Source organism: Nipponia nippon, unplaced genomic scaffold, assembly GCF_047370975.1.
Source record: "Nipponia nippon isolate SJK-2023a ecotype South Korea unplaced genomic scaffold, ASM4737097v1 scaffold_17, whole genome shotgun sequence".
In the NCBI taxonomy this organism is placed as follows: domain Eukaryota; kingdom Metazoa; phylum Chordata; class Aves; order Pelecaniformes; family Threskiornithidae; genus Nipponia; species Nipponia nippon.
The window spans coordinates 12,052,559-12,072,658 of record NW_028262333.1 but is presented as its reverse complement, the minus strand read 5'-3'; the positions used below and the strand labels follow the sequence as shown (position 1 = coordinate 12,072,658).

At 36.1% G+C, this 20,100-nt stretch overlaps 1 protein-coding gene across 6 annotated transcripts in view; it reads left to right on the top strand.

Moving 5' to 3' along the window:
- FAM13B (family with sequence similarity 13 member B) overlaps positions 1-20,100 on the top strand; it is a 68,012-nt gene that overhangs the window by 38,872 nt on the left and 9,040 nt on the right. For 5 of the 6 annotated variants that reach the window (XM_087753761.1, XM_087753763.1, XM_087753758.1 and 2 more), the window contains exons 8-18: positions 5,076-5,117; positions 6,121-6,276; positions 8,308-8,443; positions 8,682-8,705; positions 12,280-12,347; positions 12,968-13,022; positions 13,430-13,577; positions 16,228-16,293; positions 17,376-17,586; positions 19,383-19,512; positions 19,996-20,077. In XM_087753761.1, coding sequence (XP_087609887.1) covers positions 5,076-5,117; positions 6,121-6,276; positions 8,308-8,443; positions 8,682-8,705; positions 12,280-12,347; positions 12,968-13,022; positions 13,430-13,577; positions 16,228-16,293; positions 17,376-17,586; positions 19,383-19,512; positions 19,996-20,077 — 1,118 coding nt within the window. The remainder of the gene's footprint in view (positions 1-5,075; positions 5,118-6,120; positions 6,277-8,307; positions 8,444-8,681; positions 8,706-12,279; positions 12,348-12,967; positions 13,023-13,429; positions 13,578-16,227; positions 16,294-17,375; positions 17,587-19,382; positions 19,513-19,995; positions 20,078-20,100) is intronic. The other variant, XM_087753762.1, reaches the window with a different exon arrangement.

Genomic DNA, 20,100 nt, shown 5'->3' with positions numbered 1-20,100 from the left:
TAATTATGTTTTGTAATTTAAACTATATTTTAATAGTTAATTATCCTTGTCAGCAATAAAGCTGTTTAATTTTGAGTTAAATTAAAAAAAAAAAAAGTTGCTGCAATTGGAACTTCTACAAAAGTGCTCCTTCTTCCAATTAAAGTTTTAAAGCAATTTAACTATTCACAGGTATTTAGTTGCTTGTGGAATGTGTAAGCGCAGCAGTAGTGACAAACTCAACATGTTTGAGAGTTTAAATTTGATAGCCTGAAGAGAAAAACATTTTTGCACTGTGTTTAGAGTTAATTAAAAATTAATAGGCATTAATTATGGTTGGCATTTTACATAATTTGTGGGGAAGGATAAGGAGGAATCCTGTAGAAGAAGAAAGAGAATTTTGACTGTAAAACCAGAACAACTGCAGGAAACATTTAAAAAAAAATTACAGAGAATGAGAAAGTATGCTTTATTAAACTTTTAAGCACTATAAATGCTGTAACTGTTTTTCCAAACTTAAAGGTCTTCATAGTATGCATTTAACAGCCTTTTTTCATTTTAGTTTCGTGATATTAAAAAAAAAAAAAAAATTAAAACTCCCAAATGTTAATGCAGGTTTATTGGGATGTTTGTCTTGATACAGGGCCTGCAGCAGTTTATAAAGGAGAGAGGAGGAGAAGTGGATCTTAAACATGATTCTTGCAGTTCCTTAACCTGGAGTTTTGTTCCCTCTTTGCTATTGTCAGATTTTGGGAACCAAATATCTGTATATATTGGTCTCTTTGTGGAGAGAAGGAAAAGAATGCTGAGGTTGCATGTTCCGTATGTTAAAGATGGGTTATCTTGATTCATACGATGGGGTATATGACCTTCCTTCTAGTTATTTGGGCTATAACTTGCTTAATTTTGCTCACTACCTTTTTTCTTTACTTGTTCTGTTTGTTCTTTCTGAAACATATGACCTTCATGCACTGCATGGTGTTAATTTGACTTTGAGTTAGAGAGAGATCTGGTGAGAATGTGGGTAATCATTAATGCAGTTTGATTTAGTGACTGCTTGAAAACGGTATTTAAAATAAACATGATGAATGATCTTTAAGCCCTTTAACCCAATCAGGGAGCATTTGTTGCACACGAGTTGACATTGTGTATGTAAAGGAAACATTGTGTTCTCCATTATCAGAAGCCTTTTCACCATGGCTCTTTTGGTTTTGCTGTCCTGACTTTCGGAGAAGATAATGACTGACTCAGCATTGCAGCTGACTTCTAAGACATGCTGTTGAAGTAATCGCTTTAGAATCCTTCCCTGTCATTATTCCAAATTTTTCATCACTGTGCTTTGCCAAGCAGTATTTGCTTTACTTTTTGCAGTTCATCTCAAATATTGTCAGTCAAAAGCCTAATATAAAAACTCTTTATATGTTCTTTGAGCTTTTCAAAATTACACGTGTAAAAATATGAGATATGAAAAGTAGTAAGTTCTATAAGCAGTTTGCTTTGTCTATATTAAATGCAATGACAAGGGCGAGTTCCTCACTGCTTGTGTGATATTTTTGTTAACCCTTTCTTGTTTCAATTAGCTCTGATCAGTGAGAGAGAGGCTATATTAACAGCACCAAAGTGAGACAAAATGCACGTATAGTAAGGCTAACCAATGCAACTGTGTGAATTGCTAGAAAATACATTATTGTTTTAGTTTAGAGCTCTCTTTGATATCCAAATCCTTGTCCCTGCTTCTGTCCTAGAAAATCTATGAACAACATGTTAGGAAAGCTTTCAAGTGTTGATTGGGCAGCTTATTGTCAGGAGTGACCTCATGTTGCAGTCTATTTCTATTTAGACTGCAGGGTTTAGTGCAGCACTCCAGAAGTGCTGTCTGACAAGCAGCCACCAAATCCCAGCAAGCAGTATGCACAACCAGCAGCCAACATCACGCTTTGCTGTTTTTCAAATGAAGCATTTTTACATGAAGTGCTCATTTGGGATAGCAAAAATAATCAGAATGGCCTGTAAAGTTCTGCTGCACAGGTAAATATATGAAAGGAAAATGTTGCTTTGATATGATTGCAAATAAGACTTTTTTTAACTTTAAAATTATGTGAGATAAAATGTATTTTGGAGATGTGAAATGAAATAACATCACAACTGATTCTTCTTTTTAATAAGAAATAAGAATCTGTGTACAGTCAGTAAATTACCAAGAAAAACTTGGAAATGTTTTATCTCTAGTTAATGTATTATTCTGTCTCTAGGTATGTTTTTACCGGGACTCTTTATAGGTAGGGAGACAGTGCGAAAGGGATTCCCGGGAGTGGGTTAGCATTATGAAACAAAGATGTTTACCTTTCTGTGTCTTGCTGTGTCATGCTGCGTTAAGGCTCTGTGTAGCAGTATAAATTACAGCTTTTGAAAAGTATTCTTGAACTGTGGTACATCAGTTTGGAAGTTGTAATATATTTTCAGCTAAGAGCGATTGACACATTTCTTTCAAGAAATGCTTAATTGCTAAAGTGATTAGTTGGAGACGTAAGATATTCTTTACGTAGTAAGAGGATTCTTCAGGCTTTGCAATACTGCTGATTTATGCACACTTTCTGCTGAATACCTCTAATGCATCTAAAGGTGTTTAATAAAAGCACTGGTGAACGATCCTATGCCGGGGGCTGAAGGTTAGGCAGTAAGATGGAAAATTTTGTTGTGAACCGTGTCTGGAATCTTTTGGATTCTTCGGCGATGAGTTTGATTCTCCCCACTCTTGACACAGTTCCTCATTCTCTGAAGTGGTAGAATAAAAGGATTCCAGGCCATCACAGTTTCCTATAAATAGTATTTGTACTTGTGCCCTTGACTGAGTGTTTTTTGCTCTCTTTTACCACTAAGTGTTGCAGTGTTCTGTGTTCCGATTGTGTGTCGCCCCCCCCCCCCTCCCAATTTGTCCTAGGAGTGACTGTGTTTTAATAGTAAATTGATATCAATGTATACAATTATGTATTAGTCCTTTTAGAACATAAGCATACCTTTTATAATGCAGCTTTTGTAGAACTTACTGAAAATACTGAGATGGGATACTTAAAACTACATTTTTTTGTTTTGAAATCTTACTGTTTTTTTCACTGATTCTTGCTCATGCTCCTCCTCTCTCTTATCTTGTTCGTGAAGCTAAACTTATTCACAGCTTCATGTCTTCATTTTTTATTTTCAAGTATTGTCAAAACAAAATGTGTTTATCAGAAAACTTACTTTGTACAAGTAGTAGGGCTATGCTGAACTTTTGTGCACAGAAATATCAATGAAATGTAAATATCTTAAGTTGTAAACTTTTTCTTGCCATTTCTTTGTTTGAAAGAAAAAACCAAAATGCCAGTGTGTTCACCCTCAGTTGTTTGATCCAGCAGCTTTGAAATTAGCAGCTACAAGATCTGGCTTCTACATCAGGTGTTTTAGTTTTCCAAAGCTATGTGGCAATGTCTATTTTGAAATAGTAGTGTAGAGCTGCCTGTTCTGTCAAAACATTTGGAATAGATCTGCTTTTTTTTTTTCACCCAGGTAAACAAATGCACTTGATTCAAAGTCAAGTTTCCACTTAAAAAAAAAAAAAAAGAAACAAAAAAGAAATTAAAAGCTTCTGTGAGCACCTGCTTGTTCAGTTGTTACATGGTGGTGTTTAAATACAGTGCATTCTGCTCTTGGCCCAATACAAGTTGTCTAAGGCAAAAGGGCATAATTATTTTTTAAATAAATACTTTAACTACTTTCCTTATCAGCTAATGTTTAATTGGAAGTCCTTTATTGCTTGTGTTTCATCTACTTAGAGGAAGAAAAAAAATAGAAAGTCTGCTTCAGACTTCTGCTTCTATCTTACCTCTCCGGTGGTGGAACTGCTAATAAACTCGATAAGGTCTAACCAAGATATTCCTTGCTGTATTAAAACTATTCTTGGGTAAGCAGAGAGACTGTCTACATTTTTTAGCGCAAGCAAGGCTAATGTCAGTCAAAACTATCTTGCAGAGGTAGTACCTGTTCTCCAGTGGAGTGGCAAGCTCCCTCGTATTTGAGTTTGCTTTACGCATTCATGAAAATAATATTTAAAATCAACTTTGGCTGCCAACAGTGTTGTTGCGTGGTAAAGAGAAGACTAAAATTCTGTTTTTCAGCTTTTTGAGCTTAGTTATATATAACAAGAAGAAAAAGCATTTGTTTACCTCCTTCCCCACCTCCTAGTTGACATAAAGTTAGTATTTTTTTTCTGAATAAGATATGTAAGTTGCAAGTCATTGCCATTTGCAGTAGAGTTTTCTTCTTTTATTTCATTCTTAGTATATTAGACGCCACTTTGTCTAAAATTTAAGTATTCTGTTTATAATGAAAGAATTTTGATCATATTAATGGAAAATTGTAGAGGGACCACATACACATGAGTTAACTTACTTGAACTCACTTGTGGTAGTTACACTGATTTCCCCCCTTCCACCCCCACTAGGAGTTTAATATTCTAGGCTGAAGTGGCTTGCGCTAGGAGACTTCCAAATGGCTAGCTCGTGTCCCAAAACCTCTGGAAGGCACCTGCCTTGCACTTGAAGTGTAGCTGTCCGGGGAGAGTGCTGCAGATCTGTTGAACGTTGCAGAATAAAATTATGCAACAGTCTGACAGGCAGGGAAGGATCTCTATGAATTGCAGTTGTGGAGGAAAGCAGAGTGATGTGGAATTTGCTTTAGGCAGCAAGGTTAAAATCTACATTCTTAAGCAAGGTGTCAGGAAATATTTGGAGACTAAGTGATTAGTATTTCCCATGGGAAAGACCATACATCTGAGAGCTTATAGCTGCATAATATACCGAGTATTGGCTCTTGAGAGATGGAAATCTTCATTGCTACTTCTACAACTTTGTCTCGTGACAGCATTCTTTAAGATGTCTTTGTCTAAATAATAAAGGGGCTGCAAATCAATTTTTTTCTTTAAATAGTTATTCTACTTTTATTAGCCGCGTTGCATGCAGTCTTTAAGTATTTTCTAGGTTGCTTTCTGTTGACTTCAAGGTTTCTATTTAGCGTGATAAATTTTTGCATTACATTAACTTATTTCTTCTTTATTGCAGTGCTCATATCTCTCCCATAAGTATCTTGCCAGCCTCTGCAGAGTAAGTATAATTAAAATATGTTTGAATTGTGCTGTTACTAGAACACGCATGTAAGATACGTCTTCTTTCAAGAAAAAGGAATGCAGTAGGTTTGATGATTACAGTTATGAATGAAGATATTCTAGTGTGAAGTATTTCACTTACGGCATTTAACACTAATGCAGGAAAAAACTAATGTGTGTCAGCGCTGGTGGCTGCAGAAGCATGAGAGCACAGTATGGTAGAACCTAGATTCCAAAACGCTTTGGTTTTGTACTTAGATAAGTCATAGATGTTTGACTTTAAAATGATGACAGTATTTGTATTGTATTTTTAGCACCACTTCTAGTTGTTAATATTGAGTACAGTTCAATGGAATTGCGTGTACAAATGTGGAGGAAAAATAAATGCACAATTCCAGAGTTAAAAATGGGGTGAAATAGTTTGATTCTTATGGGAGACTTTTTTTTGTAGGCCTAATTGTGTATTTTGGATGAGCCAGCTAAGAAGCGCTCAACAGAGTAGTCTGTTTTTAAAGAATGCTGTTCTCTTCTTGATGTATCTTTAGGTATATCCCGTGTCCTTCATCAGGTACTTGCTCATTATGTCTGCTATTTGTTGGCTCTGGCTTTTAAGATTACAGCCCCGTTCAGGAGGGGTTACAGCCAGCGGTGCTGAAGTGGTACCTGCTCCAGGATTGACTCTGGGCTGTTACAGACACAGGGTTTTACTGTCACATTAATATATCAGGCTTTTATAAGTTTTTGTGTATAGTTATTAAAAAAAAGTTAGTCATTGTGATGGGTTGATTATTCTTAAAATACTGTTAATAATACTTTATGTAAATCTTAGTAGGTGCAGTAATTTCCACTGCCTTTTTGGTATAGTTAGTGTCTTTTTGCCTTGAAGTGCTTGTCATCAAAGATTCCCGTTGTGTGTAAAGTTTATCTCTGCCTTTCTGCATAGTTGATCAACGCAAAAGGAGAATTCTTAATACGAATTTTCTGTCTTTTTTTCTTTTTAGCATTTTAGAAAGAACAATTAGAGCAGCTGTGGAACAGCACCTTTTCGACCTGCAGAGCAGCTTAGATAATGATCTTAAACATATACAGCAACACAGACTGGGCTGTAACAATGAAGCAAAAAATCCCAGCGGGGATGAGGAAGGATCTAACAACCAGTAAGATTTTTTTTTTTTATCTGTAATGAATTCCATAGGATTGTATATCTGAACTCCTCCAAAACAAACTACCCCAGTCCTCCACCTCAACCCAAAACAGAAGTTATGACTTGCTATTAACTTCAGTGTTTCCTGTGTTAAACCAACTCAGCTTCCATCAGTTGCCAGTAATCAACAGCCCTGGAAGCAAATATTTTAAATTGATCTTATAGCTAAAAATGTTGTGAAGTATAACTGCTTCACTGCTGAATTCTGTGCGAGTAGCACAAGAACTTAAATTTACCCCAGTGCTTTCATTCTTATCTCACTGATGTTACTTAAGACAGAATTTTACCATATGAAAGCTACTGTAGCTGCTGTTTCAGTATCTTTACCCTAGCTTTCCACGTCAACATAGCTGTTTTACTGCTCTGGCTGCCAGTGTCAACAAAACAGCTAAAAATGGATAGAATGAGCGCTGTGAGTTTATTTGCATAGAGTTTCAGCCTCATTTGATCAGCTTTTATTTTTGTTATAAGTCTTGCTAGGTTATGTGTGTAGTGACTGCCATGGCAGCATTGAGAAGTTGGTACATTTTGATGCTTTATTAAAAATAAATGGTCATGATTAACATCCAAACTCCAAAAATGCATGTTAAGTAAGACTTCAATACCTAAACTCCTTTGTGGCTCAGAGCCTGAAATATGTGAAGTATTTAGACTTGAATGCTGTTTTCTAAATTGTTCAGTCTTTACTGTTTTTGGAAGTCTTATTTGTGACAAGAGGTCAGACTGAAGTTAGCAGCTGATCATAAAAGGAATAATCATTGCTGGTAATTATAAATTAAAATTGAGTTTTAGTGTTAGAGATCTAATGTCATTGAAGTAACATATAAGTAAGTGGGTAATCACCTGAAAGACCTGCTGTAGCTGAATTCCTTCAGTTACAGCATAAGTGCTTTAAAGGCTGGCTGACTTCACAGAAGCAGAGGCTAAAAGCACCATCACTGCAGGTTTGAAACCAATATACTTTTCTGGCACAGTGACTATTTCAAATGCTTCTGATCATCGTTCCACTGTGGATTAACCGTGATAGAGGATACATGATAGCGTTCTTGAAAGAGGTTGTCTGGGTCCTTTAAAGCAGCACTGACTATGCACAAGGCATATGCTATGACATAGCAGACTATGCACAAGGCAAATACACAGTTAAATGAATAGCTAAAAAAAGTGGTGATCCAGTCCAAATTTCTTAGAACTAACTTAAAATCATTGCTGGAATTAAGAAAAAAAATTTAAAATGTTAATTTCTGAACCATCCTGTTTGGTATGTTGCTCCTCCTCTATCAGATAGAGGAGGAGCATTTTTTAAAGTAGTTTGGAATTCTTTGTGAGCAAGGAGAAGGAAGGCAAGGAAGTCAAAGGCTTGTTGTGATGAATTACAGAATCATGTGGTAACAGAGATAGTGGCATGTAAAGAATATATGGACATAAATACAGTATAAGCTAGTTTTAATCTGGTTGTGCTATTACAAGCCTTAAGTTGAATTCTAGGAAGATTAAATGTTAGAAATAATGGGATTTCTCACTGGAGAAGAACATAGTGATACTAGCTGTAAACTAGCTGGCTTCAATATTGAGAGGAGTGTAGCCACAGCAACTTCATCGAGTTGCAATAGTTTCAATATGTCATTGCTTTTGGGTGTTGGCACTTTTATTCCTTAGGTCAGCATAGTAAGTGGGGGATGTATGCCTGACCCTTAATACAAGAATCAAATAAATACATTTTAATATGTCTATCAACGTACTGTTGTAGAAAACCTCAGAAGTATATATAAACTCCATAAATAATTATAAATTTGCCTACAGGTGATTGAAATTGTAGATATTACCAGTAGTTTTGGTCAGAACAATTTTATTGGGGGGAAAAAAAAACCCAAACACTGATGTTTGATGCTGTTAAAGGGGGGGGAGAAAAAAAAAAGCACGGTGGGTTTTTTCCTTTTAAAGGTGGAACAACAGGTTGCTAAAGTCTTTCTGTTCTCATCTTTAGGAATGATGTTATTGAAGATAATGACACTGGTAGCAGTGAGAACACAGGAGACTGCTCTGAAGTATTGGTTTGCACTGATTTAGACAGTGAAGCTATGAAACATGATACTGTAACTGAGGAAGAAGAAAGCGTTCAGGTGAGACAAAGAGCCTCCTGTATATGAAAATCATAAATTGCTGTGACTTTAGCAAAGTGCTTTAGAGATCCAAGTTTTCCTAATACCTCTGATATAGCATTATGCGGTGCTGTTGCTCTGTGCAGTTAATTGACTTCTCTGCCGTGCACGTTTCGTAGACAGGTGCAGAGGAATTTTTGTGTACTTTGGTGCAACCTGTTTGGACCCTGACTAAAATTTTTCTGTTGGTCTTTCACAGGTACCAGCCCTTCCTTCTGCTCAGGTAAGCCGGTGTATCAGCAAGCATAGCACCAGTTAGAATAGCATCTGTGTTAGTAAAGGCTTCCTGAGGAGCAGAAGTTCTAGAGCTGTGACTGTAGCACAGCCCACAGTTAGTCACACCTTTTACTGTATGAAGAAAGGTGGCAGAAGGGTATGAAGAAGGGTGGCAGTAGCAGTCACCTTGAGACTGCAGCCTCTTGACTATGCTTGTGCTAGGAAGGTGTGGTTTTGTAATTAGCTAATTACAGCCTTTGAGAAAACTGTTTCCAGTTTCTTCTGTGGTAGGCATAGATATCCCGTTCTTTTCAACACACCTTCATCTCCTTCCTAGTTGAAGGAGGTTCTGTTACTTCTCCTTGGACCTCGTTGCTTAGATATTTGACTTCTGCTGTGCTGATAGCTCGTGCCCCTCCATACTGATGTGTTCACTTAGAATTCTTATGCTTGAGGTGTTGAGCAAAAGAAAAATGAAAGAAAATTAGACTTGTTACCTCCTAAAGAGGTTCAACACTTACTTTTCAAGATGACAATATTATGAAGATTGAGCATTTGTATTCCAAAGCAGAAAAACCTGTCTAGAGTGCTGCATGAGCACATATTAGCTAACATGCTTGTAAAAATAATATACTTAGTTGTATTGTTTAAAAACTGTTTTGCTCAGAAGATAGAATGTTAATGATACTTGAAGTTGCTGTTAAAGTTCAGAAAGCAACTGAAAATGTAAACAGCAAACCACAGGATAATCAGGTGTCATAGATTTAATTTTGGCTTTGCTTTTATATATTATGCTTGAATTGAACAGCTTCATGTCACTGAAAGAAGAAAGTATTGTATACAGTTTGAATGGAAGCACAGTATTGTAGCAACTGTAAATGTTGAAATAGTTGTTTCTCTATAAAACAAACATGACTCAGCTTTGCTTTGAGCTGCAAATTATTAGGTTTCACATACAATCAAATCTGAAGGTTTGTAGCATGTATGGCCTGGATTTGTAATGATGGCCTGAACTGTACGAGCATTTTTTTATTAGCGAGCAGACACCAGTCTCTCATTCAGGGTATCTTTATGCCATCAAGCAATGCTGTAAAATATGTGCTGACAAAAATCAAATCAAGTCTAACAGTAATATTCAAGAGAATATAGTTTCTACCACTCTGTATGAAATAACACATATGCAGCTGTCAAATAAGCACTTCTCATGAAAAATTCACATCTATAGTTTCTTATTTATTTGGTAAAACTGTTGTTGTCATAAATCTAGATGATGAAGTCTATGGGTAGAGAGATTTCCTATACATGTGTAGAGAACTTTCTGCAATGGTTTTTAGCTTCTTGCCTGTGAGTCCATAAATCTTTCTGAGGGTTTCCTGAAAGATAACTAGATAAGCAAAGCTATTGTTAGTAGACTTAAATTAACTAGAAAAATTTAATGGGTCTGTGAACTTGAAAAGATAGAAATGGATGCCTTAGCATAGTGAAACTGTGAGTCTTGTCTGGAATCTATGTTTTTATTAAAACAAAATGTTGCCGTAGCGCTTTTTGCTATTGTAATGTATTCTTCTCCGAGCCTTCTGTTTGCTTTCATGGATCCCAAATGACTCTTTTGAATCACCTAACAAGCCAAAATTTTCAATTGTTCCCGCTAAACTAGCATATTGTTTTAGAATCCCATTCTGTAAAGTAAAATTTCACAGAATGTACTGATTGTCCAGGTTCCTTCCTGATGCATTAGTGCCAAATCTTTTTATAAAAAAAATATTAGATTGTTATCCTATGGTGCAAAATGCACAAAACGTGGTGTTGGAATTAGATGATATTTTATGCAATTCAGGTGAATACTGTTTGCAAGAACTCTATTGAAATTACAGAGTAGAGTTGCGTATTTCTGCCATAAGTCTTTTTCTGACTGGCTATTGTAAGTCGTCTTTTTATTTGTAGTATTTGCTTTAGGTTTTCAGTCTTTTGACAATGAAAGCCTTCAAAAGCAATAGAGAGCAAGTTTCTCCTATTAATTCCTAACGCTTTACTTCTTCCTGACTTCCTAGTTAAAATATATGCTGAGCTTTAGAAATCAAAACTCGGAAAATACAAATGTAGATGGAGAAACAAAAACTGTAAATTGTTGGCTTTTCAGTGCATTTTATGCAGTTTCAATGGTTTCAAAGAACAGCTGAGAAATGTGAATTACACTTCTTACGAAGTACATGCACTTTAGAGTTCCAAGTACGTTACCGTGCTAAGGACATAAAGGGGAACGTGATGCTTGGGAGCACACGGTCAGGTATAGATGTGCTTTTGTTGTCATACCTGATATCCTTCTTGGCCTCTTTTGCTTTTTGATACATTTCTGTCTGTTGATATCAGTGGTAAGGTGGCATGCCGGGATGAGGTTTTGGTTTTTCAATGTTAGTTTCTACCTTCTTGTTAATGTTGGAGAGTTGTATCTTTTGGGGAGATGTTAAAGAGAAATCTACTGATTCTTCTGTATGGCAGGAGTTCGAGAGGGGCACGTTGGGTTGTAGGAGACGAAAGATGTGCACGTGAGCTCTCCTTTGGGTCTGAAATGGAAACAGAAGCAGCTGTTTCCACAACTACAATAAGTGTGACTATGCAAGACTTGCACAGCTCATCTCCTGGGTGGAAATTATCTGCTGGAGTATGACAGATGCACTGTAATTAAAAATGGTTTCCCCGAATTGGAATTTGACTTGAGGAGTGAAATAATGTAAACAGAATAATGGAGTTTTGTCTGATAAGTGCGAATATTATTGTCAGCAGTGTAAAACTGGCAACTGTTATGTATATTTGAACTCTCCGGGTAACTTTATTTTATATTCAGACGTTTTAAAGGTCATTTGTGAGAACTCCTTGAAGTCTGAAACCGGATGTAATCTGTTATTGTAAAATGACATATTTTATATTTCAAATTTCTTACATTCCCCCAAATAAGACACTTTCTGAAGAAATCAAATACTGGGTTTTGGTGTAAATGCCTAAAGTAGTCAGTCTTCCTGTGCCAGCTTTTAGCGAACAAAATGGTAACATGTATTCATCTGAACTTGTTTTGTGAGATGGTGTCATAGAAATGCCAGCATTTCTTCATCCCCTTCCAGTTCTGTTGCTGCTTTATTTAGTAACAGGGATTAGTAGCTCCTTTTAGAAAGTCTGTCAGACTTGTTTCATTTCACATCTGCTGAGCACAAGTCTACATCCAACTCAGTTATTTTTTGAGACTAGGATATACTTACTGTCATGGTTTTAGTCACTCCAAACTTCATGCTATGATTGACAATTTGCAGTAGAACTGTTGGTGTTAATATTTAAAAGAAATGATAAAAAATGGTTTGTCTGAAGATGGAAAGTCATTTTCTGTCTTCTTGTGATTAAAACACCTGGTTACTGGCTTTACTTTAGATGTAAAAATATTGCATAGTTACAAAGTATGATTTCTACCCCCACACAAAAAGCTGTGCTTTTAGTTCTTGAGGGTTTTTTGTGGTCAGTGATGATTACAGCAATGTTTTCAGCTGAGAATGGCATTCCCAAATCTTTCTAAACATACTTTTTGCCAACAGACTGCAGACGTATTATTGAAACCATGTGATAAAGATGCAGATGTTGATGGAGAAAATAATAGTGAAAGGTATGTATTTTTCTTTTGTCACTTACTGTGAGTGTGATGATGTTATAAAAGGCATGGAACCTTATGCACGTAAAAGAGAAAATAAGTACAAGCCTATATTATATATATCATGGGGTTTTAGTGAACAACCCTATGTTCTGGGCAAGAGAAATAGACTAAGAAGTTATTTTCTTTAAAATATTTTGGCATGTTTTATTGCTCTTAATGATTGAAGAATTAATGCTGGTAATGGTGACTAGCCAGAAAACTAAGTTCATTGGCAGTTTGAGTTCAGGGCTGATTGAAATTTCAGTTTGAGTTGAATTGAGTTTTAAGATATTTACTCGCAGTTTGAGAATAAAGGTCTGAGCTGTTTTTATTTCCAGCTTGGTTCAAGTCCAGTTGTTGTTTACATGCTTCAGCTTGAAATTCTGTGTGAAGAACAAAGTGTGTGTGTGGGGGGGAAGCAGTGTAACATTTGCTCCCCAGAATTTTAGTTATCGCTTTAGGGAAATACATTACATATCTGCTAAAACTGGGCTAGGGTATGTAAGAATAAAATGTAAAGGGAATGTATAGTATTTACTGTCCATTAAGAAATTGTTTTTAAAATTATAACTAGGTCTGTGTCTTCTTTTTAGGCAAAATAATATATTGCTTGGTGGCAATGATAGAATATCTTCAGAGATGTTTCTGGTAAGATTATGATTTCATTTATATACAGATACACAGCATCTTGTAAACTTACATGAAATACAGATATGAAGAAAAACAATAAATTTAGCTTTTAACATCTTATGTTGGTTGGCCTGCTGCAAGGTTTCCAAAACCTCTGTTAGTGATCTCATCATCTTGCTTCACAGAAACTTTTGGCAGCAGAGCAAGCTTATACTTATGCATCTCGTGTAAGGAATGTTTTGTGATTCAAATAATTGACTACTATTGGGGGAGGGAAGCTTGTTTATAATTCCTTGAGTTTGGGAAAGAAGAATTTATTTTTTCCCAGAAAGTTTCCAGAAGTGCTGGAACTGGCACTGATTAGGTACCTGATTTCCAGTTGCTAAATAATAATAAAATTGTTCTGTTATGTTATTTAAATACAGGATTCAAGTAGCAAGACTTGTGATCTTAACGCAAATACTGATTCAGAGGTGTCAGGGGATGGCAATGTTAATGTTTCAGAGGAAGCTCTGGGTGTCCAAGTACCACGTCTGGATCTGAAGAATGTATCTGATGGTGACAAATGGGAAGGTAATTTTCACCCTTTAGCTCACAATATAGTTAGCTAATAGTGATAAATAGAACATTTGACAAAGTAGAAGCAGCAGACAACTTACGCTTTTTTCTTTAGTTCAATCGAAATAATATGTTCCTATACACATGGTAAGATTGACCGTGTCATGGCGTAGGTCCCATCTTGTTTCAGACTATCTGCAACTTAATTAAGGACCTTGAAAAACTGTGAAGAAAAAATAGTCAAAGGAGCAGTAGTCAAAGAAAGCAAAAAAGCCTAAGTTTCCTACTAGAGGTTTGGTGGGTTTTTCTTTGTTTGGGTTTTTTTGTGTGGTTTTGTTTGTTTGTTTGGGTTTTTTTCCCTCTCCTTGAAAAGTGACTTATGGTTTCGAGGACCCTGAGTCTCTCATCCAAGTTCTTAAAAACACTTTCTCTGATTATATCATACAGTTAATATTCACACTGTCTTGTTTTTTTGGGTTTGGTTTTTTTTTTGTGGGTTTTTTTGTTTGTTTTTTAATTTAAGCTACTGAAGTTCTAATACTAGCTGTATTTGACTTAAAATCGCTAAGCTACTAAACACAGCAATTTATATTTCATTTATTCTGAAAAATCTGTTGCTTGTTTTGTTTTAAACATCAGGAACGTCAGATGTTGGTTTCCATGTCATTGGGCAACTTGAAACAGGTCTAAATGTTCAAATAAAGGTTTAAGTTGCAGATGGATGTTATTTCTGTGCCCTTTCTCCCTCCATTATTTGGATTTTAGGGAAAGCAAAATGTTTGAAACATAGTTTTCTCTCAGACAGGATTCCTTATGTTTGTGACCTTATTCTTCATGGCCTTCCAGGTTTAGCAAGCCGCTAAGTTTGTGACTTTACTGAACTTTGTTGCTGGAATGTCTGGTGGTAACTGTTTAGACTGTTGCTTTACTTGTGTAAAAACATAACCCCCTTGTAACCAGAGCAAAACACTCTTGTCAAAATCTTTTCAAAGTACTTACCTTTTTACATGTTCCTTATATCCTGTTTCCTCTGCCTAGTGTTGATATTCTGAATCATCACACCTTAAAAAATGCGAGTGATAATAGTTTGCTAAAATACTGTGAACTGCCACCAACAGTACACTTGTTTCCAATTTTAAAAACTTGCAAATACAACTTGGTAGATACAGTACAGATTTACTACACAGGAACGAGGTTTTAACTTCCAAAAAGCTGTTAGAGGCATCTCAAAGAACAGCTGTCACTGGACGTGTCATGGTCAAATGTTCATGAGACACTGGTAGCAAAGAATGACTGCACTTAAACTTCTGGTTGCTGTGTTATGAATATTAAAATTAGTGAAGTATACCTGGGATGTATGTAGCTTAACAGTGCAGCAGATAGTTGTAGCGTGTCAGCATATAAAGCTTTGTCTGGAAGCTCAGATGGTGATAACTTATTGTTAATTTGTCACCAGTGTTGACTGTTTTCCAAATTAATTGCCTGCATGAATCCATACTTCCCTTTTAACCCTTTTACAAATGATGAGGGTTGCAACTTGTTATTGGCTTACTTAGATTTGTAAAATATGTGCTGGTTGGCCTTTTTGAGCCCTAGCGAACTGTACATTCAGAGTATGTTGTGTCATATAGAAGTTGATTTGCAGGCATCCAAAGACACTGAGTCCAGATTTTCATTCTTGTTGCCCAAGTTAATAACTTTGCCTAAAGTTTTTAAAAAAAAATCTTGCTTATGTTCTCAGTGTTTTATTTACATTAATTGCTTACTTGCACATTACATTTTGTTGCATCCTGTATTTGTGTTAATCTGATTTAATGTGTATTCTCAGAAGGTTTGTGGCTTCCGTTTTCATTATTTCCTTAAATCTGCTCATAAAAGTTGCTTTGGTTTTACTTACCCAAATAGCTTTATGACCCTTACTTTGAAAAGAAAGTAGCATATCTGTATATAAATTTATATTATAAGCTTCTTGGTAGTAAAATCATGATATTTTACAAGAGGTGTTGTTTCATTGCAAAGTGTGTTAACTTTGGCTACTCTTCAGTCCTGTTTAGGTGGTTATTAGGATCTCAGCCTTCCAAGGCACTGCAAGTCCTTGTGGCATTCCACTGAAGTAGATTGGCTTTGGAAAGAAATCTGTACTAGTCCAAATCTTGTTAGAAGATTTGGGTTATTAAAGCCGATGTGATGGAAAACTTAAAGGCCTGTAACCAACAGAGTTCTTAAAAATGAACATCAAATGCTTGCTGGCTTAAGGCAAAAATGCAGATCAGTTAATCTGTATTTCTGAGTATGTTTTCTGCATTTGTCCTGCTTTTTGGAAATCACCACCATTTCTATTATTTACAAGAAAAAACATATTTAGAACGTGTCTTTTGTTAATGTGAGGATGCATGAGACTCTTATTAAACTACAATAAGTCTTAACTATTCCTGTGTCAGTTCTTTGTAAACCTTTTCAGTAAAAAGTTCAAATTCGCTAAGGACTGAGCATCCTTACCTGCCATTGAAATTGCTTGGAAGCTGAGCGTGCTCAGGGCCTGGCCCAAAAGATGGGATGTTTTCCCTGGTACTGTATCTTCCTGCTTTACATGTTATGTATAGTTTGTTCTGACTGTGCTGTGTGTTCACTTTAGTATTTTTGCCATTCTTTTTCATTTTATTAGCGCCATGCCCTATCACTTTTCCCCTCATTGATTTCAAAACAATGCATCTGCAGAGAGAAGGGGAGGGTAAGTATGGTTCGCCATACATTCAGTTATCTGCCTTTTGATAGTTTATGGTTTGCTTTCTAACTAACCCTTCACCTGCTGTCCCTTAATCTTGGGAATGTTCTGACCTGCAATTTTTTTGTTTACTTTTTTCTAAAAGGTCCCCTTCTTTGTATCTTGTACTGTGTAAACAGGCAAGATTATAGCTTAAAAACAAAATGAAAAATCCCATTAATACTTAGTAAATATACAATGGAAAGCAGGTACAAGGGTTTTTTTTTTTTAAAGATTACTTTGTGGGTTTTATTGTTGTTCTGCACACTTTGAACCCAATTTTCAAATTTCTGATTTGAACTGGAAAATATAGGCAGCTCTCTGAGAGGAACAGGGGGGTGGGATTTTAAATTAAAATGCTTGGAAGGCCATGTCAGCTTTTTGTTAGATAGCAAGAAAACCATATCTGAGAATTGTAAGGGATGTGAGCAACTAGCTTTTTATAGGGATTTTAAATAAATTGATTGTTTTGGAATCCCCTGCCTAAAAGAAATCACCTTCCACAAATTAAGAAATCTCTTTTTCTCAGTGGTGTCAAGATGGATTTAAACTTAAAAACCCAACAACACTCCTTTAAAAAGACTTAAGCAAATGGGTATTGTACCTAAAGAGGTATTGTCAGGCTTACCTTCTTCAAAACCAAGACGACAATCTTTCAAAATACATGCGTAAGGTATGAAAACTAATTTCCACAGCAAAATATTGCAATGGACAATAAATATATTCTTCTAACTTTGGATTTCTGATATGTAAATAAGGCTCTTTTACACTGTTGAACCGTTCAGAAATGCATACTCCCAAGATACACTTTGAAAAAGGGATCCTAGTGTGCATACTTCATTTCTGTACCTTTTCCTTTCAATTGTTATATGACAGAATTTGTAGCTTTCTGATGTATTTCAATGTTTTTATTCACGTTGTGTATGACACCACATCCTTTATAGCATACAAGACTAAGCATTGGGTACGCATTTTTATTTCCTTTTGACACTTGTTTATAATTCTGTTAACAGAAAAGTACCATGTTGTGTCCCTTTTTTATCTTCTAGATCCGTTTCCTGCTTTCAAATCTTGGCAGGAGGACAGTGAATCTGGAGAAGCTCAGCTTTCCCCGCAGGCTGGAAGGATGACTAATCATCCGTTGGAAGAGGACTGTCATCCGATATTGTCACATCGTAGTTTGGATTTTGGGCAAAGCCAACGTTTCTTACATGATCCAGAAACGTTAGATTCTTCATCCAAAGCACTTTCTTTTGTTAGGTATGTATTTTAATGCAATTTGGTGGGTGTTGCAACAGGAGATGTTACTGCCAGTATGAAAATACAGCTGTTTAAGAACCTCGTGGGTTTTCATGATATGAATTAATTGAAGACCAAGGTCAAATGTAGCATTATATGGCCATTTGGCTGGTCTGCCTGGCCAGGAACTGCCATAGCGAGTCAGACCAGAGGTTCATCGCGTCTCTCAAAGTGGCCACTGGCAGATGCTGAGGGAAAGAGTTTAAAAATAGGGCAAGCTTGCACAGATTTCCCTGGTGTTTGGTCAGGGCTTCTGACAACCTGCTGTAGTGGCGCTTCCTGGGCTGAAGATAGTATTTATATCCCTTGTTTACCAGTCTTCACTGGACTGCTGGTCTATGATTTTATGTACATTTTGGCTTTTTCTTTTTTTTTCCCAGTAGCATGAATGTCTATTTTCATGTTGCATAATTTTGGATTTGTTTTGCGTAGCATGGTATCCACTCCCAGTAAAGAGGGGATTTGTATAACTCCCAGGTTATACAAACCATTGCAATTTAAAGTGTGCAGTAATGGTCTGGGCAGATTCTTCATTTGGGCTGTGGAAGTCTTCATTCAGAAGGGGTATAGGAAAGTATCAGCTGTTAGAGAGGGAGGCGTGGGACAGCAGTACAGTGAAGAGGTAGGGTTCTTAATGCAGGTCTTCTCCTGCAGAGTTAGAGGATCGAGCCCACTTAAGCCAGTGTGTGAAAGTAGAGTTGTAACTACACAAGCTGCAAGTTATTTGTGTGACACTGGGGAGTGTGACCCTCCAAAACTGTAAATAACCTGTGACCTGTACTGTCTACTACTGTTACTATGAAAGGGAATTTAAGAAGAATTTCCCTGCTTGTTAGGGAAGAAATAATCTCATAAAAATGAGAAAAACTGGAACAAGAAAGACCAAGTTTAGAATCTCCAATTTGCTCTCTGACATTGATTTATTGGTGCAAAAGATAGTTGACAAGTACTGTTAAAATGATGCTGAAGACTCACCTGCAGAAAAGTGCTGATTGTAATAGCTGTTCTCCTCATTCTAAAACTAATAAGGATCTACACTAGTAGCTTATTAGATTAGTATTTCTAATATCTCGAACTATGTAGATGTTGCTAGCTGTGTTGAGGGATCTTTCAGGCACCTTGTGTAATAAGTGTACTAGAAAATTCTCATGAACAGTCTTGAAATAAAAAGGCTTTTCACAAGCAGCAAATGTCAAGGAGCTGAACAAGTGCAAAAGATGATTCAAAACAAGAATCATGTACTTTAGAAATATATTAGTAAGGACAACAGATTAGATTATGTACGTGTTTTTTAGATAAGTATCTAATAACTTGTGTAAGACAGTTAAGTGGAGCTGTCTAATTACCAAGGATTGTTCAGTGGTAGCTTCTAGCCTAGGCTTTATTCTGTGCCCAATATTTCAAGAAGTACTGAGTATCTAGTAACTTAGATAAGTAGCCTAGCCACCAGAAAGATCTGAACTGTTTTAATGACAATGTAATTAACAATACATTAGTTTATTATGCTTGAATTTCAAATGCTGTTGTTCTGTTAGGGGTGTTACTGAAATTAGAGAGGAAAAAATAACACATAACAGTTTGAAGGCAGCAGATCAAAGCATTTTGATTCAGTAAGTAAATAGCTCTGACTGAAAACCTGAAAAGAATGGATTATAAACTGGAGAAAAAAATTGAAATTAGTAATCTGTTAACTCAAATATACAAGTTTCCACCTGTTTAATTATTTAAATGACATTTAAAAAATGTTTTTAATACAGAACACGAAGAGCATCCTTTAGCTCAAAAGATGACAAAAGGGAAGACAAGACGCCTTATCAGCTTGTCAAGAAATTACAGAAAAAAATAAAGCAATTTGAGGAACAATTTGAAAAAGAGAAAAACAGTAAGGTAAGTTACAACTTCTGCTTTTACTCAGGATAAATGACTGCATGGTAGAGCTAAGTTACTTCTTGTAGTTCATCACTGAGTAACTGTGCGCTCACACATGAGAATAATTTTGCTATACACTGCTGTCCGCAAAAGTGAACTGAGCAACAGCAGTACTAGAAAATGTGCCATAATGCCCAAGCACAAAGAAGGGCAGACAGTGACAGTTATGCAGTGAGACTAGGGGGATATCGGATGAGATATGTGGAGAGACAGAAGCATCTTGCCACTCTGGTTCAACTTCTGATGTCTGTTTCAAGTTTATTTTCACAAGTATTATCCGTTATGTTGGCACTGAGATCTAATCTGGTACTAAGAGTGGCATCCCTGTTACTCATCACATTTGCTGTCATAAATATTATCAAATCTTGAAAGAAGTATTTATAAGCAAGATGTTAGTGTGTTTGTTTTCATAAAATGTAGTTTGTTTGTATTACTTTTCAGCCAACCTATAGTGATATTGCAGCCAATCCAAAAGTTTTAAAATGGATGACTGAACTTACCAAATTGAGAAAGCAAATAAAAGGTAAGGGATGCTACAGTTTCTGG